General features: G+C 39.3%; 1 protein-coding gene across 18 annotated transcripts in view; it reads left to right on the top strand.

Moving 5' to 3' along the window:
- Positions 1-10,162: 10,162 nt before the first annotated feature.
- ANKRD44 (ankyrin repeat domain 44) overlaps positions 10,163-21,481 on the top strand; it is a 384,212-nt gene continuing 372,893 nt past the window's right edge. For all 18 annotated transcript variants that reach the window (XM_007494559.3, XM_056794152.1, XM_056794155.1 and 15 more), the window contains exon 1: positions 10,163-12,460. In XM_007494559.3, coding sequence (XP_007494621.1) covers positions 12,434-12,460 — 27 coding nt within the window. In that variant the 5' untranslated portion in view covers positions 10,163-12,433. The remainder of the gene's footprint in view (positions 12,461-21,481) is intronic.

Below are 21,481 nucleotides of genomic sequence, written 5' to 3'. Positions count from 1 at the left end.
CCCTGAGCCACCCAGCTGCCCCCAACCTTCTTACTTTTTTGCCCCCCCATTAACTTTTTTTAAAGTGAGAAAGTAAAAAGAATATTTGCATCCTTTATCAATGGAATCACAAGTCCTAGCTTTTGTAACAGTTAAAATTCAACTGTTATGATTAAAATTTTGGGGAAACTGAGGCAGGTAGAAATTAGTTTCTTTCTGCAAGGAGTATTATATTTTTAGAGGTTTATTAAAGGTTGAGAATTTAAGAAAATACAAGTAAGAAAGACATATGCTAGGTGGGCCGAGAGGCCCCGAAGCGGAAGTAGAAAGAGGGCACTTAGCCTTTACAACGGAGGTTAAATACCCTATCTCCTTCTCAGCCCAGGTGAGGTTACAAGGCATTTTGGGAAGTGAGCAAGGACTTCTGGGGCATGCAATCCTGGATTCAAGTCTCCATTTTTTACACTTTCCAGAAGATCTTATCATTGTCATTTCCCTGCACCAAAACTGTAGTTTAATGAATATTGGACTAACATAGGAATATTGGACTAAGACAGGAGACTCATATAAACCCAGCTCTTTTGCTAATTATCTGGCGATCCTGGGCAAAAATCTCTTCCTGACCTCAGTTTACTCCTTCTATCAAATAAGGGGATTGAACTTGTCCATTTGGAAAAACAAAGAACCTGTAATGTATTCATAAAACCAAATCTTTAATCAGAACAATAGACAACTCTCAATATTTGGCCACCACACCAAAGGCTCTGGGACTCTGCACAGTGTCTCTGAGAGAATCACCAGGCCAGAGGATTCTCCCAAGAACAACAGAATGCAGGATCTTATATACTTTTGGGGGAACTGAGGACAGGGAAGTACGATTGATTGGCTTTACAATGAGAAGACAGAATTATCAGGGAGAGGCTGATAGTTTACAAAGGATACTAAAGAAAGAGTCCAGCTGGGCTACCTGGGAGAAGGCTTTGATACAATGGGAAAAGCTTCTAGGAAAAATAAGTACTTAACATTTGATTCTATCTACTAGTTCTCCCCCCCCCCCCCAACTGGGATCATTAAGGACTTTAAGGTCTATTGTTCAGTCTGAAACCAGGTCCCTCTGGGAGTCCCCAAGGGATAGGAGCAAACTTGGGGTTCCCAAAAACCCAGTTGACAGCCTGGATGATCACATATGGGTCTTTTAAGCTCTAAGACCTTATGAGTGTCCAAAATATGAGCCCCAAACACCAACTTGATACTTGTCAAGGAAGGAGTTGAGTCTCCCCCCTTTCAGAGAATAGTCACTTTCACTGCAGGAAAGCAAATAATGAAACATACTTCCAATCTCTCAGGGGGTTCCTGGGAAGAATAACATATACATTGTCAGCTGGGGCTGGGTTTATTAGGGATTTAAAAAGACTATTTTTGGAGGGTTATGGGTTTTTTTTGTTAGGTAGGAGAGTTCCATTTAGAAGTATTTGGGGCATGTTGAAAAAATAAGTATGATATGAAAACAGGTGTCAATAAAGGTATTAATAAAACTTATTTTTTAAAAACACCCCAAAAAGTCTCCTTTCACTGTTGTAAACTCCATCCTAATACCTACATGGCCCTAAGCATTAATGATTGCATCTTTTTGTTTTTTTTTAAACCCTGACCTTCTGTCTTGGAATCAATACTGGGTATTGGTTCCAAAGCAGAAGAGTAGTAAGAGCTAGGCAATGGGGGTCAAGTGACTTGCCCAGGGTCACATAGCTGGGAAGTGTCTGAGGCCAAATTTGAACCCAAGACCTCCCATCTTTAGGCCTCGCTCTCAATCCACTGAGCTACTCAGCTGCCCCCTAATGATTGCATCTTGCTCAATCTCTTCAAATATTTAGTATCAAGGTTTAGGAAACGCTATAAAGTTAAAATTTTGTTTGGAGAATCTATTTCTAAGTCTTCAGAGAGCTTTGAAATACGAAGAAATCAATATTTCTTTATTCTCCTAAGGTAGCTTTGAAGTGAAAGGATCACAGGATGATAGATTTAAATAAAGAAAAACCCATCTATTCCAATTCTCTCATTTTTTGGAGAAGGAAATTGAGCTTAAATTACTTGCTCAATGGGACACAAGTAGGAAATGGCAGAGCCAGGTTTGAAACCCAGGTGACAGAATCAGAGATTTAGAGCTGTGATGGGACCCTAGAGGCCTTTGGTTCCAACCTACAGATGTGGAACCAAGATGATCACAGAGAAGGTAAATATCTGAGGCACGATTTGAACTAAGGTCTTCCTGATCCCAAGTTGAGAAAGTTAGCTGATTCAGTGGATAGAGCAATGGGTCCCCAGTCAGAAAGACTTCAGTTCAAACCCAGCTTCAGATTTTCCACCTATGTGACCCTAGTCAAGTCACTTAACCTCTTTTCCCCCAGCTTCCTCATCTATAAAATGAGACTGATAATAGCACCTACCTCCTTTGGTCATTGTGAGGATCAAATCAGATGCTATTTGCAAAGTGCTTTACCTGGCATATTGTAGGAGCTTAATAAATTCTTGTTTCTTTTCTTTTTCTTTTCTTTTTTTTTAAACCCTTACATTCTGTTTTAGAATCAGTACTGTGTATTGGTTCCAAGGCAAATTAGTGGAAAGGGCTAGGCAATAGGAGTTAAGTGACTTGCCCAGGGTCACCCAAGGAGGAAGTGTCTGAGGCCAGGTTTGAACCCAGGATTTCTTATCTCTAGGCCTGGCTCTCAAGCCACTGAGCTACCCAGCTGCCACCATTTCTTTTCTTTGCTATCCCCTACACTGGTGGTGTCAAACTCAGATAGAAACAGGGGTCATTAAACAATACATAAAGATATCTGCAGACTACATATTGACTTAGAAAATCACATATTAACATTATCTATGTTCTACTTTATTTTATTTATTAACTATTTCCCCAATACAGTTTAATCTGGTGTGGTTACACTTGAGAGTGTTGGCTGCAATACAACCAGCAAAGGATTGCTTTATAGAACTAATAAAAGGAAACATAGCTTTGACTGTGTGACAGGTACTATGCAAAGTACTTTATAATTATTATCTCATTTAACTTTCATAATAACTCCGGGAACTAGGAGCTATTATTCTCATTTAACATTTGAGGAAACTGAAGTAAACCGAGGTTAAAGGACTTATGCTTGTGGCCAGTTTTGAATCCAGGTTTTCCTGACTCCAGGCCTAATGTGCCAACTCTTATGTCATCTAGGTGCACAGGAAAATAAAGTTTGGAGGAACAGAGTGACAAATATCTCAAGGTAAATTTTAAAAAAGAGTAGATAGGAAGAGAGCTTAGCAGAACTATACTGTTGTCTGTCCCAAAAGCTATAATGTAATTTTAAACCTTAACTTCAGAAGTATAAATGTTACAAACTTGCAGAAAATATCATTTGAAAGTTTACATTTATTTAATTTTGTGAACTTTAAGTGATACATTTTCAATTTTAATTTTAACAAGATGAGGCACCCTGTCATTATGTATCTTATATGTAACAGTTTCTGGATATGTTCTCAGACTGGTGGTAGATTAATAGAGGAGATCCCATTGCCTAATCTATCTTCATTGGACTTTTTCTTGGGGATCATGTCAAAACTGTCATGTATGTGTCAGTCTCATTCTTTGGATAATCTAAAGATTATAATTACCAATACAATCTCCACAGTTACTGAGCAACAGCTAATGAATTTTTTAAACAAAATTTGAAAGTTGACTAAAGCAACTTTTAGCATAAGACAGCAATTATGTTGAATTTTGAAAAGAAACATATTTTAAAAATTTAAATAATTAACCCTTTAAATGTTTTTATTAAGTTTGTAGCACATACTTCTAAAGATACTAATTCTTAGCACTACAATAAGACTTTTGGGACAATCTACACAAAGCCATAATCACAAAAACAATTTGATGTCGGTTAAATAATCAAGAAATTGATCAATGGCACACAACATAACAAAGCATGTGAATCTCCCACCAATAGTTACAGTATAATATCAGAAGCTTTTAACAAAGTATCTGATAAACTCTGATAGCTATTGGGAGTAAATCTTGCTGTTTTACAAAAGCTCTTAGGAAAACTAGGTATCAGTCTGAAGCATTAAATTTATATCATATGCCATGAAGAACACAAACTATATACCAAGACTAAATGGATACATGACATAAAAGGTCATATCATGAATGAATTAAGCAAATGAGGAACAAATTAGCTTTCAGACCTATGGACAGGGAAAGAGTTTATGGCCAAATAAGAAACAGGATCACAGAATATAAAATGAATAATTTTGATTATATGAGATTAAAAAGGTTTTGCACAAAGAAATCCAGTGGAACCAAGATTAGGAAGAAAAGAGTTAATGGGGGGGGGGGGGGAGGGAACTCTGCAGTAAATTCCTTTAATAAAGATACAATAATTTCCAAAATACCTGAGTAATTGATTCAAATTTATACGATTAGGAGCCATTTGCCAGATGATAAATGTTGAGAAATATGAATAGGAGTTCTCAAGGGAAGAAATCTGAGCTCTACAGCCACATGAAAACATCCTTCAAATCACTAATAACTAGAGAAATGAAAAATAAAGCAACTCTAATATTCTACCACATACTTATCACACAGAAAAACTGATAAAAAAGGAAAATGACAGTTTTCTTTATTTTTTATTCAAAGATATTTTATTTTCCCAATTACATGTAATAATATTTTTCAACACGTTTTCCAAAATTATAAGATCCAAAGCATCTATCTCTCACTTCCCTCCTATTATTTTAGATGGTAAGAAATTTGATCTGGGTCATATATGTATTATCGTGCAAAACACACTTCCATACTGGTCATTGTTGTAAGAGCACACTCATACAACTCCCTCCCTCCCCCCCGCCCAATAAAACCATAAGTAAACTGATGTGAAAGATAGTATACTTTGATCTGAAATTGATTCCAATAGTTCTTTCTCTGGAGGTAGAGAACATTCCCTGCATTAAGCCCTTCAGAATTGTTCCAGATCATTGCATTGCTGAGAGTAGTTAAGTCTTTAACAGTTGATTGTCATACAATATTGCTGTAACAGTGTACAATGTTCTCCTGGTTCTGCTTATTTTTCTCTGTATCAATTCAGGTAGATCTTTCCAGCTTTTTCTCAAATCATCTTGTTCATCATTTCTTATACTACAAAAGTATTCCATCACCAACATATACTATAATTTGCTCAGCCATTCCCCAATCGAGGGACAGCCCCTCAATTTCCAATTCTTTGCCACCACAAAAAGATCTGCTATAAATATTTTTGTACAAGCAGGCCCTTTCTTCTTCTTTATGATCCCTTTTGGATGTAGACCCAGTAGTAGTATTAAAAGGATCAAAGAGTATCCACAGTTTTATGACCCTTAAAGACAGTTCCAAGTTCACCTCCAGAATGGATGGATCAGTTCACATTCCATCAACAATGCATTAGTGTCCTAATTTTGCCACATCCTCTCCAAACTTTATCACTTTATTGTTACACTGGCCAATCTGATAGGTGTGAAGTGGCACCTCAGAGTTGTTTTAATCTGCATTTCTCTGACTCAGAGTGATTTGGAACATTTTTTCCTATGATTACTGATAGTTCTGATTTCTTCATCTGAAAATTGCTTGTGCATATCCTTTTACCATTTGTTAGATGTGGAATGGTTTGTAGACTTATAAATTTGACTTAGTTCTCTATAGATTTGAGGAATTAGACCTTTAAAAAATTTCCTCTAGTTTGTTGTTTCTCTTCTAATCTTGGTTATGTTGATTTTGTTTGTACAGAAGCGTTTTCAATTTAATAAATCATATATCCAGTTTGACCTTATTGTGCTATAGGATGTGAAATACTGACGAGTTTCTGCCATAGTGTTTTTCAATTTTTCCAGCAGTTATTGTTAAACAGTGAGTTCTTTTCCCCAAATCTGGGGTCTTTGGGTTTATCAAACACTAGGTGCTTAAGGCTTAATGCCTCTGTATATTGTGTATCTAATCTATTCCATTGATACACCATTCTGTTTCTTAGCCATTAACAGACTGTTTTGATGATTCCCATTTTGTAGTATAGTTTGAGAACTGGTATGGCTAGAACACCATCCTTCACATTTTCTCCCCATTAATTTTCTTGACATTTTTGACCTTTTTTTATTCAAGATGAATTTTGTTATTATTTTTCTAGTTCTATAAAATAAAAGTTTGATTGGTATGGCACTAAATAAGTAAATTAATTTCGGTAGAATTGTCATTTTTATTAGCTCAACCTATCCATGAGCAATTAATATTTTTCCAGTTGTTTAGATCTGACTTGATTCACGTGAAAAGCATTTTGTAACTTTGAAAATGACAAATGTTGAAGGCACATTGATATATGGGATTCTGGAATGGATACAACCATTTGGAAGAGTATTTCAAAATGTGTCTCAAAAGTTATATCATTTGAGCCAGCAATAGCACTTTCAGGTCTATATCCCAAATAAGTCAAAGAAAGAGGAAAAGCTCCACTATGTTAATAAAAACAAAACCAAAAACCAACTTTTTTTAAAGTGGCAAAGAACTGGAAATTTGGGAAATGGCTGAAAATGTTACAGGACACAAAGGTAATAGAATATTATTGTGCTGTAAAAAAAGGTAGTTTCAGAAAAAAACTTGGGAAGATTTGAATGAATGGATATAGAATGGAGTGAGACAAAGAACAATTAATATCATGACATCAACATTATACAGATGAAACATTTTGAAAGATAACTCCAGTTACCACAATGATCAATCTTCATTCCAAAGGCCCGATTATAAAGAATACTGCTATCCATCTTCTGATAGAGAGGTGATGTTGTTGTTCAGTCATTTCAGTTATGGATGAAGTAACTGAGAAAAATAGGGTTAAGCAATTTGCCTTGGGTTAGACAACTAGTAAGTGTCTGAGGCCATATTTGAACTCTGAAAGAAGAATTTCTCTGACTCCAGGCCTAGCATTCTATGCACTGTACCAGAGGTGATGTACCAATATGGAAAATGAGATAAAAACATTTTTGGATATGGCCATTATGGGAATTTGTTCTGCTTGTCTATGCTTAGTATGAGGGACTTAATTTCATTTTATTTCTTTAATTGGGGTAGGTATGTGGAAGAAAAGATAAATAAAAACAGATAATTAAAAACAATTTTAAAAAGACCACAATAGGGACATCATACAATGGTGGATAGAGAGCTTATCTCAGTCAGGAAGACCTGAGTTCAAGTCACAACTCTGACTTACTGTGGTGTGACCAGAGGCTACTTATTAAATCTTTTGATGCTCCAGCAACCAACTCTCTTTAGATTGTAATTTGGAAAAAGGGCACTGACCTGCACTAAAAACATCAACAACAACAAACCTATACCTTCTGTCTCAGTATTAATTCCAAGACAGAAGAGTAGCAATTGCTAGGCAACAGGGGTTAAGTGACTTCCTCAAGGCCATGCTGCAAGAATCTGAGGTCAGATTCGAAACTAGGTCCTTTCAACTCCAGGTCTCCTGCACTGTATCCACAGAGATGGAGCCTTCTTAGCTGCTCACATGTCTGTATTTGCAGAGAGTTTTCTGGGCAGGGAGCTTGCTATACCAAAGAAATCACTGATCCATCCCTATCTCTAAAGAATATCATTCCTAAACCTTGGCATTGTCTTACACTTCTCTTTCTCACTTATTCCATATATTAGATCTCTGGCCAATTCTTCCCTTACAACTTTTCTTGCCTATGTACTCTTTTTTTTCTGCTCATTTAGTCATACCTATAGTTCAAACCACTATCAACTCTCTCTTGAACTACTGAAAGACTTCTGGTTTCCCTACCTCAAATCCTTCTTCCACTTGGCTGCCAAGGTGATTTTTTAAAAGTGTAGTTTTTAATATGTCACCCTATTTCCCCCAAGAACACATTTAAAGTGTTCTGGCATTCAAAGCCTTTTCTAATGTGGTCCCTTGCTAGCTTTTCAGCCTTCTTACACCTTGGTTTCCTCATGTCTTCTCCTAACCAGCTCTTGTTGTTCAGTCATGTCGACTCTTTATGACTCCATGGATTTTTGCTGTCTGGGGGATTTAAACATTTTTTATTTTTATATGCAATACACACTCTCATATTGGCCATTGTTGTAAGAGCACACTCATGTAAAACCAGAATCCCCAAATAAAACCATAAATACACTGATGTGAAAGATGGTAAGCTTTGATCCACATCCATCCAACTCCAATAGTTCTTTCTCTGGAGGTGGATGACATTCCCTGTCAGAAGTCTTTCAGGATTGTCCCAGATCATTGCATTCCTGAGAGTAGCTAAGTTTTCACAGTTGATTATTGCTATTACTGGTGTACAATGTTCTTCCAGTTCTGCTTATTTCATACTGCATCAGTTCCTGAAGATCTTTCCAGCTTTTTCTGAAATCATCTTGTTCACCATTTCTTATAGCACAATAGTATTCCATCACCAACATGTACCACAATTTGCTCAGCCATTCCCCAATTGATAGACGTCTCTAAGGGATGACAAATATATTAGAGTTGTTTGTCATTTATTTCTCTAGTGGATGCTTTTGTTAGGCAATTAGAGGCTAAGTGACTTGCCAAGGACCACACAGCTAGGAAATATCAGAGGTTGGATTTGAATTTGGGTCTTTGGGACTCCAGGCCCTGAACTCTACCTACTGAGCCACCTAGCTTGCCTCTTTTCCAACTACTATCCAGGTACACAGGCTTATTTGCTGTTTCTGGCATATCACACTCTATCTTCCATCTCTAGGCTTTTGTACTGATTGTTCCTTATACTAGGGATATACTATCTCCTCATCACTTACCTCCACCTCTTAAATTTCTCTAGCTTCCTTTAAGACTCAGCTCACATTTTACCATAAGGAGATCTTTCTCAGATGTGAATGCCTCCCTCTTTCAGATTATCTTCATCTATTTTGTACATATCTTGTATTTATCCAGTTTACATGTTATATTCTCCATTAGAACATACTGTATATTCCTTGAAGCCAGGGTGTTTCTTAACTTTATCTATATTCCCATCACTTAGCACAGTTCCTGGCTGATAGAAAGCACTTAAAAAATGTTTGCTGCATGAATGTGTAAAGTCATAGAGGTGCCTGACCTCAGTTATTTTCTGATATAGGCTCTGAATTAAAGTACTGGTATTTAGACTTTCCCTATCATGGTTTTATATTTCACAGATTAGCATAAGAAATTAAATGGGAATTTTCTGGGACTTTCGCAGAAAGTGCAGATTACATGGTTCAAGGAAGAGATTGCAACATCAGTGAGATTGGCAAGCAAATGCAAGGAAATGGAAGCTTGCAGGAACTGCCAATCAAGGAGAGAAGAAGGAAGATTCTAAAGAAGAATCTGATCAGGGAGACAGTTAAAAAAACCAGCATCTGAAACTGGTCACTTCTTCTCTCTTGAACTTTGGAGAAGGAGCCAGCAGGCAACTGCTCTGGATTCCTGGCAAGTGACTTACATTGAAAAGATTGGAGCTTAGGTCTGAAGATCCTTTTCAGTTATCCCTTCAGAGACAAATCAACTTTACTTCCTTGTATTGAAGTTCATAGTAGATTAGGGTGACCATAAATTCCCTCTTTCCCTTCTCCCACCAGCATTAACTTTCCTTCTCTAAGAATAAACCCCTTTCAGAAAGAGCTATAGTGTGAGAGTAGTCTTTTGAAATTTCTAAGAACTCACCATATTGAGAAGAGCCATTAGGACTGAGACAGAGAGGGGAAGTGGGGTGGGGGAAGGAGTGAGAATCCTAGCTTTCCCTCTAACCTTATTTCCTGGTGTGATCACTCCAGCCTTTCTCTGCTACCTTAAATATCCTAGTGAGGAGCATCTATTACAATGCCAAGGCCAATAGATGATACAGCAAAAAAAAAAAAAATAGCCTATGACCAAACACTTAATCCAAATTTTACAGAAAAGTACTATAAACGCCCCATAAGAAAAAACCCAGACCATTTCTAGTGCGAATGGAGGGCCAAAAAATTGTATGAGGATTTTCCAGATTGCATGGGTGCTATTCCCCTAATCCCTGAGATGTGGTAGGGGTACCTGTATTATAGTCATTAGTCTGAAAGACCAAGCATCATGCGGTGTGCACTATCATCTGTAAAAAAAATGGCATGTGGGGTTCAAACTTTTTATTTTTTTAACAATGCAGGATAATACTGGCAAACAGGTAAAAACACAGATTCAGGTTAGGACAATGGAAATTTACCTTATATATGTGAAAGGTATTTTCCTTGCTATAGAAGACTAAATAATGTGAATTCAAGATAGTGATGATGAAACATTTTTCTTGTCTCAGTAAGGAGATGGTGAACTAGAGGTGAGAAATGATAAATTTTTAGATCTGATCAATGTGCTACTTTGATATACTTGAGTGTTTTTTGTAAAAAGTGAGTTAATCCAATATGTGGGAGGTGGTGGTGGTGGTGGGTGGGTAGGGGCAATGAGTCAGTGGGAAATGACCGTGATCTTAAAAAAAAAAAGAAAAAAATATTAAGGGAATGGATATGTAGGCCTCATTCCTTTGACTTTCTTCTTTTCATAGCTACTATATCTAGTTTTTTGGAATAGCAATAGCATTATTTGTAGCCTATTAATATAATCGCCAGTGATAGGAATCAAGCCTGTTTCTCTGGTGGGCTCTGTAATTCCTTTCTCTTGGGTGAAGGTGGAGATGTCAAAGGAAGAAGCAAGTACAGGTCCCAGGCATCTCCCCTGCCCTCAATATAGCAAAGGTTTTATTTTTCAGTTTGACAATGAAGATGCATTATCTAAATTTCTGGTTTGCTCTTGAATGAGCTGGTTTTCTTTATAACTTGAACCACTCACTATATTTGAAAAAGACAACAACCTCCCCCCATAACCCCCCAGTTTAAGCTTTAACAGGGCAGGGCATATGTCTTTTCTCTTTTCCTTTCAGCTAGAGACAATGCCAGGCACACAGTGGGCACTCAGCAGCAAATGTTTGTTGAAATTGTTGATACTATAGTCTGAAAACAACAATAATTACTGTGACTATTATTGTCATTATTTCCACTGTTTGCAAACGGCTGCAGGCATTTGTTTTAATCCCTTTGTATTTTGAAGGCTGTACTAACTTCAGATTCTGGGGGAATTATTTGACTGTTGTCCCGGTACAAAAATATGTAGGTATCTCTACAGTGTTTTAGAGTTAGGGGCACCTTACGTGTCTTTTCCTTAGCCCCAACTTCCAAATAAGATTGCGCTCCATATTTGGGGGGAGGGGTGGACATGGGTGTGGAAGGGAGGCCAAGGAGGTGGAGAATTTGTTGCAATTACACAATCATACAAGTATTACTCTGAAACTACTACACACACTTGCTAGGAAATTACACTGGGTTGGCTGCCTGTCCTGTGAATTAAACAAAGGGAGAGTAAAAAATTCTGGCCATTGAATGCCTTCTGGCATCCAGACAAGTTAAAAGTGCTGGTGACTCTTCTGGGATCTGACCCAGAAACCAAGGGGGAATCATTAAAAGGTTTGTGGGGTGTGTGTGTGGGGGGGGGGGCGGGGGAGATGGGAAAAGTGTATGTGGTGTTTATCTCCGATGTGAGCCCCAGGAAAAGATAACCTTCCTAGTAGAGGCATGCACCTATAGCAGTCTGCAAGCCTCCGTGGGCATAAGATGGGGGAACAGAAGAGGAATGCCAGCTGCCACAAGGAAGCCTGGGAAGGAGGGGTACCTGATTTGTGTGCGCGGAAGGGAGGAGAACCGCTTTGGGAAAGGGGCCACTTTGGCACACAGACGAGCTGAGCGCAGCGGGAAGGCAGCTTAGCTGAGGCAGAGTGAGGGAGAAAGGAAGGACGCCCTTATGCTGGAGCAGAGGGTACGCCTACTTCCCAGGTTGGGGTCAGCGGCCAACAGTACGCGTGCCTGGGCGCGTGGATCTGTATATGTGTATGGGGGGGAGGTGGGGGCGGAGGCGGGGGAGGTTGCTTTCGCCTCTATCAAAGTCTGCTAGGGCGCCCGGGAGGGAGCTGGATGCGAATTTGCCGGATGCGAGCAGCAGGCGGCAGCCTTGGCCTTGCCTTGAACAGGCCGGCGGAGCCGGGTGATGTCAGTAGTGGCTGGGCTGGCAGCAGTCTGTACTTCCTGTATAAAGGAAGGCTCGTCTGCAACCACCACTAGCCAGTCCTAGCTTCTTTTGACGGAGCAGCCGCCGCCGCCACCGAAGAAACAGCAGCAGCTGTAGCTGTAGCAGCAGCAGCAGCAGCAGCAGCAGCAGCAGCAGCAGCAGTAATAGCAGGATTGTCAAATTCGGGAGACAGCTTTACCCCGCTCCCGGGCTAATTCTTTCCGCTTCCCCGGATCCTGGCTTGACATCTCTGGACCCAGGAGCTGCATGAGTGTGCGTGCAAAAACAGCGGAAGAATGGCAGTCCTCAAACTCACCGACCAGGTACGAGGAGGAGCCCTGGGCGAACCGCGAGCGGGGCAGGCGCCTCAGCCACCGCCGCCGCGGTTGGGGAGAAGCTCCTTTCGGGGTCCGGGAGAGCGGAGCTGGTGCCCCTCTGCCGGCCCCAGCTGGAGAGAGGGCACACTGATGAGGAGGATGATGAAGATAGGGATGGGGAGAGAGATTCGCTTGGGCTCCCGGCAAGCTGTTTACGCAGAGAGAAGGGGAGGAGTGTTCTGGGTTGTGCGCTGCCTTCTAAATCCCGGCGTTTCCCCGTTCTCCTCCCCCTTGCCCTCCTCCCCGCCCTATGCCGTCGGAAATACCCCTGCTGCTCTAACATCCCCCCATCCCTCCCCCTACCAAAAGGATGGGGGGAAGGGGTGACTGACTGTTTGGGTGGTTCTAGCGTGCAGCCTAAGTCTGTGTGTGTGTGTGTGTGTGTGTGTGTGTGTGTGTGTGTGAGTGTGTGTGTATGTATGAAGGGAGTGATTATATGTGGGCTAAGATCTGAGACAGAGCGAAGGGGGAGGGGAGGCTTTAAGGTTCTCCCTGGGGCTAATAATGTGCTGCGTAGTGTAGGTTAAGTCAGATTTTGTATTCTGTAGAAGGCATGCAAATGCTATGGAGAGGAGGGAGATGGGGAGGGAGGGAGGAGAGTGAAAGAGGGGGAACTATAGATTGGAGATACCTCAATGAACCAATCAAGTAGAATAACCAAAGCTGTTTCTCTTTTAAGGCATATGTGTGGTTAGCCAGTATTTATCCGTTTGACATTACACTCTGACTTCCTCTTAAACTGCCTAGACTCGTGTGTATGTGTGTGTGTGTGTGTGTGTGTGTGTGTGAGAGAGAGAGAGAGAGAGAGAGAGAGAATGTATGTATGTGTAAGTACCCTTCAAGGCTGCTTTTTGGGCACAGACTAGTCCTCAGTCTCTGGCAGTGAGGTGGGAGGGTATGAAATGTCTGTTTTCCCCTAACTGGTGGTGGCTTGAACCCCCGCCTCCGTCGATTGATTAACCGGCTTTCCTTCCTCCTCAAGATGCTAGCTACCCCTTGCTGCTCTATAGTGTTTGCCCGGAGGTGGTCTGCTTATTTCCAGACCCGAGTGATTTGTGCGCCTTCCAGGGGCCCACCCTTCTCTTATTCTGCACTAAATAAAGGAGATTGAAGCACGCCACCTTTGTGTGTGCCCTGCTGCCTTTTTATAAATTGATCTTTATGTACAACAGACCAAGTGATTGATCAACTCCTCTTCGATCTCTTCCACAAAGCTCTAACTCCCCGCTGCCTCCCCCCTCCCCCCCAGACAAATTTACAATAAAATGAACATTCTCTGGGAGGAAAAGCTTGTGTTGGAATTCCGAGAGTGGGGGAACTCATCTTGACTGACATACAGACGCATGTAATTAAATCTATTCTACTGTCTTTCCCACCCCAGTACAAATCGTGGCCCTGCCTTACTTCAGTCTTTTAACATAGATCAAAATGATTGCTTGGCTGTTAAATCTATAAGACATTAAATTTTGGGCCTGTCTCCCAGGAGACATAAATGAGATTAATTACCCTAATGGCTAATAACGATTTTTCTCTCCACCTCTTCTTATTTTAAATCACAAGATCGAAAGTTTTCACAGATCTTTTTGGACTACTGTCATTAAGTTAATATCTGACGTTTTTGTTGAACTTAAATTTAGCAGGAAGAGTACAGCTGGTTATTGGAATTAACTCTCTTGCCATTGGTTTTAAAGCATTTAAAATGTTTTGTAAGTTGATAGCAGGTTTTCCACTGTCTATTTGGTTCATATACTTTGCCAACTGTTAGACATTCCCTTGTTTTATTCTGCTAATTTTAGTCTGACTTGGTCTGACATCTGTTCCTATATACATTCTGATGCTTCAGTGTTTGCCCATCAATCCCAAAATTTCCCCAATGTAATTCAAATGTATGCATAGTAAAGCCTACTTAAATAAGGCTTACTTCATCACATGCTCCAAAGGTAATTTTAATATGGTTAAATGGCATTTGTTTTATACCTCAACTGGTTTAGAATAATGCTTTTTAACAAAGGTTTACATACTGATGAAAACATTTACTTAGAATAATCTTTCCATACTTCTCATTATAAAATTTACAATACTGTCTGTATTCTGGAATGTCCTTGGTTTTTTGCCTGTTTGTTTTTTTGTTTTGCATTGGAAATAAAGCCAAGGAAAGAAAAAGTTGCACCTATAACTTGTTTCTAGCTCATAGGTGAAATGCACCTGAGAAACAATGAGGTTCATGTAATTGCTGGGAAGAAGGAAATTGGGGGTACATGAAGCTGTTGGGCTAGGGAGAGGGGGTTTGTAGAGCCCATGGTACAGAAATTGGGGCCTTTTCATGCTTTATAAATCTTTACCATTTCAGACTAACGATCTAAGTTCTTGGAATCTTTTTCACAGTTCTTGTGGAAGCTTGAAACCTTTGCTTAAACCTCAGCTTGAAAAGTCCTGTCTCATCATTCTGAGTAGAGAACAGCTGTGGTTTTAAACAACTGCTTTTTATTTTGTGGTGGAGAATGTTTCTATTTATTAAAGACTTATAAAAGAAGTTATTTCTTTTCTTTTTGCTTTATATCTTATGTGAAGTGAATCTTAGTTTTTGGTATGGCTTTTGGATTTTTCTCCTGACTTTTCCTCTTGGTTACCAATATTATAATCCACCAATCTTGGGTTGTTTTTAAATGTTTCGGAAATAAGGGTTAAAAGATAATGACATGTCCCATCCCTGGTTTTGTTACATGAGTTGATCTGGGTGGGGATAATCGTGGCTTGAATAACTAAATCATATAGTGATCTTTTAATCATTTGGCTAAAGAGAAAATAAAATTTCCTGGGGCAAGGAAGGAGAAGTCATAAGTAAGTAGATGAGAATTCAGATGTATCTTCTCTTTTCCTGCCATGAAAAATTATTTTAACTGGTAAGACTAATTCTTGAGGTTGATATTTAGCCATGGAGTTGTAGTTTTGGTGCAAAGAAAGAGCATAAGAACAGGAGTCAAGAGATCTTGGCCAATTCTACCATTTACTAGTGAGTGACTTAGAGCTAGTCTTAATTTTATAAATTGAGGAGTCCTGAACATGTGTTTTAGACTGAAGGAAAGAAATGGACAGAGAGAAATATTAAAGATTTATGAGAGTGACAGATTAGTAAAGCCAGGAATTAGAAATTATGGGATCAAAGGTGCAGTGGAAAGGATTAATTTCTACTGGAAAGAGTGTTACTTTGAGTTGTGGCCAAAAAAAATAAAAAAAGATTTGGGATCAGAGCATTTGAGTTCAAATCTCAACTCTGCTACTGGTTGGATATGACTTTGGGCAAGCCACTTTACCTCTAACCTGTGTGACCTTTGACAAATCATTTAACCTCTCCCATTCTCATTTTCCCCATCTGTAAAATTGGATGGTATTGCTAAAACTTCTTGTTCAAACTCTTGTAATCTTAGGAATAGAGAAGATTAGGGCATTTCGAGGCCGGAGATGTGTTATCTGCTAAGAGAAGGGAAGTGGCTATTGGTAAATGAGGAGAGAAGGCTTGGAACAGCTATTGTGGAGAAGAAGGTTATATATCAACAAAAGAGTAAATAGGGTCTAATTGAGATTAGAAAACATAAATTTGTTTTAGACTCAGATAGCATGATTTTGTGATTTTACAACAATTCACCCCCTTTGCCAAACAGCATCTGGCAACTAGAGAGTATAAACAGAAGCAGGTGGTAGGAGTTACCCTGGGTTGAGAGGTTACCAGGGTGGAAATAGCAGGGAGGGGCAAGGGATACAAAAGGGAGCAGAGAGCATAATCCCAGTGACCGTGCTCTTGAGGCCAAAATTGGGTTGAAAGACTAGGAGCATAGGGTTTTACTTCATATGAATCAAACAGCAAAATTCAAGCAGTGAATTATGGGCAAAACCAGTCTTAATGTCATTAGGGAGCAGTTAGTGGCACAGAATCAATATAACAAATGGTCATTCCAACCAGCTATGTTAAAGGTGTGGTTTGGTAATAACACATGAAAAGCCTTTCTCAGGGCAACCTTATATGAGATGTGCTTGTATAATCAAGTTTCCCAAGAGTTTTCTTAAATCATATTGTAGGTCACTTTTACATAGTACCTTAGTTTCCAAATCACTTTTTCCCCACAACAAACCATATTTAAGAATATTATTGTTGAGTCATTTTTCAGTTGAATCCAACTCTTTGTTTTCTTGGCAAAGATACTAATGTGGTTTGCCATTTCCTTCTCCCAATCATTTTATAGTTGAGGAAACTGAGGCAAATGGGGTTAAGTGACTTGCCCACGGTCACATTGCTATTAAGTGTCTACCGCCAGATTTGAATCTTCCTGACTCCAGGCTGAACACTCCATCCACTGTACCATCTACCTACTCACATTGGAATATCCAGTTGATATTCCTAAAGAACAGGCCTGATCACTTTCTGGCTCAAGAAATTTTAGTGGCTCCTATTGTTCCAATAGGAAGTTCAGACGAGTTAGTTTCTTTGGCATTTAAAGCCCATCATTGTCTGGTTGCAGGCTGATTACCCACCATTCCCTCCTCTCCACTCCATCCAAACCCTACTTTCAACCAAACTGGCCTACTCACTGTTCTTCGTACATGCCATTCCATTGTCTGCCTTCATAACTTTGAACAAGCTATCCTTTTTGCTTTCTGCCTCAGCTTTTTGGGAATCCATGGCTCCCTTCAGAGCTTAAGAGCTACTTCTTAAAAGAAGCCCTTTCTCAGGCAGCAAGGTGGCTCAGTATATAGAGAGCAGGGCCTCACACTTCCTAGTTGTGTATATTAACCCCAGGCACCTAGCCCTTTCCAGTCTCCAGCCTTGGGTCCTATGTATTGATTCTAAGATAGAAAATGCTTCCTACTTTTCCAGTTGTCACTGTTCATTTCCACTCTATAATTAGCTTCATATTTATTTTGTATTTACTCGTGTATAAATTATTTGCTCTAAATAGACAGTAAACTCCTTGAGGGTAAAGATTGCTCCACTTTTGCCTTTGGATTCCTCACTATTGTGACCAGCTCACAATAGCTGCTTAATACATGCATGTTCAATCCAATTGAACCAAACACTATGAGACAGGTAAGACAAGTATTTTCATTTTACAGATAAGGATTTGGAGGCTCAGAGAGGCTAAAGGATTTGCCCAGTAAATGTCACAGCAAGTCCTTTTGGTGCTTACCACCATTTGTCCTTTGGCCTCAGCATATGAATTATCTAGGTGCCTAGCAGCATCTTCTTGATCATTTCTTTGATAATTAGTTCCACTAGATCAGGATCTGGAGGAAATGGTAAAACTATCAGTCAGTATTGACACTTAAAAAAAAAGTAGAGTAACTCTTTTTTGGGATTCTTTAGCTATCCCCCTAATCTCATTACATAGGATTAAACTTTTTATTTTGACTTAGGGTAAATGTCTAGGTGTTTCCTTTTCTACCTTGATGGTATTACAGCTATAGCAAGACTTTTAAAGGCCTTACTGGTTTATGGTTCTGATTAATTACCTGGGTCTTCCCCACCTCCCCATCTAAAATATCCTTTTAAATTTGGAATACTATTTCTGCCTCAGTGGAGCCTGCAGGGCATAGATAGACACATGAGAACTATTGCCAAGAAAGAGACCTTGAAAAAATACAAAATCTGACTAGAGTGCTACTTGTGGTTTGAGTGTTTGAGTTGCCATTTTAAGTGAAAGAACCCATGGCATCCAAATTTAAACCTGTTCTCATCTCATTGACTTAGGTCAAAAGCTATGAATAATTTTAAATATGGGTTGGACTAAATGGTCAGTGAGGACCCTTCCAATTTTGAAATTCTGGGTGAGGACTTTGCTTATTCCAGTTCAGAAGCTATGGAGTTTATCTAGTTTGAATAATTACTCCAGCATGTTGCCAATAACTCATTTTCCTTTTTTCCTAGGAATTAGTCTACCCCCCTTGGCATCTATATCTTTGGGATCAATAGAGTGAGTATAGGGCAGAAAGAATTGCAGTGGCCATTTCCAGGGAGGTGTGAAACCTCAGAGAATTGTTGGGCATGTGTTGACATTGTCCCATGTGCATTACCTTTTCTGGGAATTAGGAAGTAAAATCCTCATGTACTTTTAAAAAACCCTTACCAATACTGTATATTGGTTCTAAGGCAGAAGAGCAGTAAGAGCTAGGCAATGGGGGTCAAGTAACTTGCCCAGGGTCATACAGGGCAGATTTGAACCCAGGACCTCCTTCCTCTAGGCCTGGCTCTCAATCCACTGAGCCATCCAGCTCCTCTGCCTCTCCCCTCCACCCCCATGTACTTTTAAAACATAATCATCTCTGAACTTCCCTGAACTTTCAGGTAGATGTGGACCATATTATTCATAGAACAGTACCATATTTTTACTTTGTGAGCCAATGATGGATACCCTAGTAGGGGTAGGGTTGGAATTCTACTTGACTCTTCTAAATGTGCATTACAAATTAATTATATCCCCACTCAGCCACATAAGATCCCTACTGGTCAGAATTCCTTTTTATTGAATAACACTTGGCTTATTGACTTCCCTAGAACAAAGCAATTTTGTGGCTATTATTAGGCAATTTTGGCTGACCTATCATAATTTTATTGAATGAGATGGAGCAAGACATTAGTCTCTCTCCATGGTGGAAGATTATTGCTTTTATGTCTATGGTCTGATAGTTATAGTCTGAAAAGAATAGTTACAGATAGGGGTAAGATGAGGAAACAAGGATAAATCTTGAAAGCAAGTTGCATTATTAGCAGGAAAAAGCCAACTAAGTACCTACAAATAATAATCTCTGTATTTTGTGTTCATTATTTGACAAAATTCAAAGCAATCTTAATGTTCCATCAAATTAATTATATTAGGATCCTGCCTATGTTTTTCTATTTTATTTGAGCTTCTTTAGAGGGGAAACAATATGCTTTTTTTTCCCCTGAATATTTTTATATTTCTTTGTAGTAAGGGCAACAAAGCTTATCAAAGGGATAATGTTAAGTATAGTTACTTCATGGGAATACTTATCCTGGGGGGAAGGGGTAGAAGAATATAATATTGTGTTCAATTGACTGCTCTGTGAGTATTTATTCAATTAATTCCTAGTAGTGCCCCTCTTATGAGAAGCATAAGATTGTCCTCTTATTGTCATGGATCTTGGAGGCTAGTTGGAGAGGCTAATGTTCATGACCCAAAGGTCTTGTATAATTGAAGTTATGTAATGTAGTACCCAAAACAAGTGTATCTGAGAACAGGAATTTCAATGAGGCCTTTATAGTCATAGATGGTTTTGTGGGAGAGGTGGACATTTGAATTCGGTATTGAGTGACTGAAAAAATTTGGACAAGGAAAAGTGAAATACAGGAAGGGGCTACCAAGAAGGCTACCTCTTCTTTGAATCAGTGATTATGGAAACACCTTTCCTCTCCTTTTGTGATATGTATGGAAATATTTTTGAGGGAAAGCCTTCTTGTCTTGGTTTGTTCAGTTGTGGCCAACTTTTCTTGACTCCATTTGAAGTTTTCTTAGCATAACATGCTGGCATGGTTTGCCATTTTCTTCTCCAGCTCATTTTACAGATGAGGAAACTGAGGCAAACACAGTTCAGTAATTTGCCCAGGGTCGCCCAGCTGGTAAGTGCCTGAGGCCATATTTGAACCCAGGTCTTCCTGACTCTAGACCCCACATTCTTCCACTGAGCCACCTAGCTGCCCAGTCTCCTTGACAGTCTCTTGCTAGACTAGAATATTGCTTAAGTGAGTTGGTGACTATATTTAAGGGACAAAGACTGTATCAAAGCTGCTTCTTTGAACAAAGTGGGATTGTTTTCATGGAAACAACCTCTGGGGAAGTCATTGATGGAATAAGATATAGTTTCCAAGCCTCAAAGGGTTTTCTCTTTCATCGGATCATAGATTTGGGTTGGAAAAGACTCTAGTCCAATGCCCTCTGCCCCTGCCCTCCTGTCATGTATGGGTGAAGAAACTAAGGCTTAGAGAGGCTATGGCTTAGTTAAGGTCAAACAGCAAGGAAGTAGAGCCCTAGGCATGGAGTCAGGAAGATCTGAGATTGAATCTCCCATAAAACACTATGTGATCCTGGGCAAGCCAGACAATAAAAACAACTTCAGAGGGTTGTTGTGATATGTTCTAATGTTCTAATATGCATAAAGCACTTTGAAAACTTTAAAATGATATAAAAATCATAGCTCTTTATTAGTGTTATTACTCAGCAGGAGAACTAGGATTCAAGCCCATCTCCCTTAATTCCAGATCCGGTGCTATGTTCACTTCACCAAAACCTGGCAAAACGTGTAAGTGATCTATTCAGCCATAAACATGTTTTAAAAACTGACAGGCAATCGGACAATGGCAATATTTTCTACATGAATGAATCATTGTGGTTTTGGAGAGGTGCTCCTCTGGCTATACAACTTCCCTTGGACTCTGCCATTTTTTCATTCCAGCTTTCCCTTGGCTCCTTTCTTCCCTATTACTTCTCATAAAATGAAAGATAGCATTTTAGTAAACATATTATGCTATTTTATTGTTCAATTTCACACAGATTCTCTAATCTGCTGCCAAAAATGAGTATGTTTTTGGATCATTTCTGAGACTAATACAGCTGATAACTCTTTGAAGTGGGCAGCATCATTCTAGTAAGGTGATCTGAGAAGTACTACTTAGTATGAGTTTTGTGAGAGAAAGGTATTGGATTTGACTTCCTGTGGTAATAGGTTTCAAGGAAATCCCGACTAATAATACATGGTTGTCCTAATCTTCTTTTCTACAGTTATCAACTTTTTATATTGACTATCTATTTCAAATTTGACATTTATTTCAGTAGATCTTTCCTTATATTAGGGAGTTTCATTTCTACATTTTACAGAAAGAATATTAATATTCTTATGTAAGCCAGAACAAAGGTGTTACTGCTTATTGTCAGATTTTTATCATTATGTAGTTGTGAT

Source organism: Monodelphis domestica, chromosome 4 (genome assembly GCF_027887165.1).
Source record: "Monodelphis domestica isolate mMonDom1 chromosome 4, mMonDom1.pri, whole genome shotgun sequence".
Lineage (NCBI taxonomy): Eukaryota > Metazoa > Chordata > Mammalia > Didelphimorphia > Didelphidae > Monodelphis > Monodelphis domestica.
This window is presented reverse-complemented; position numbering and strand designations above follow the sequence as displayed.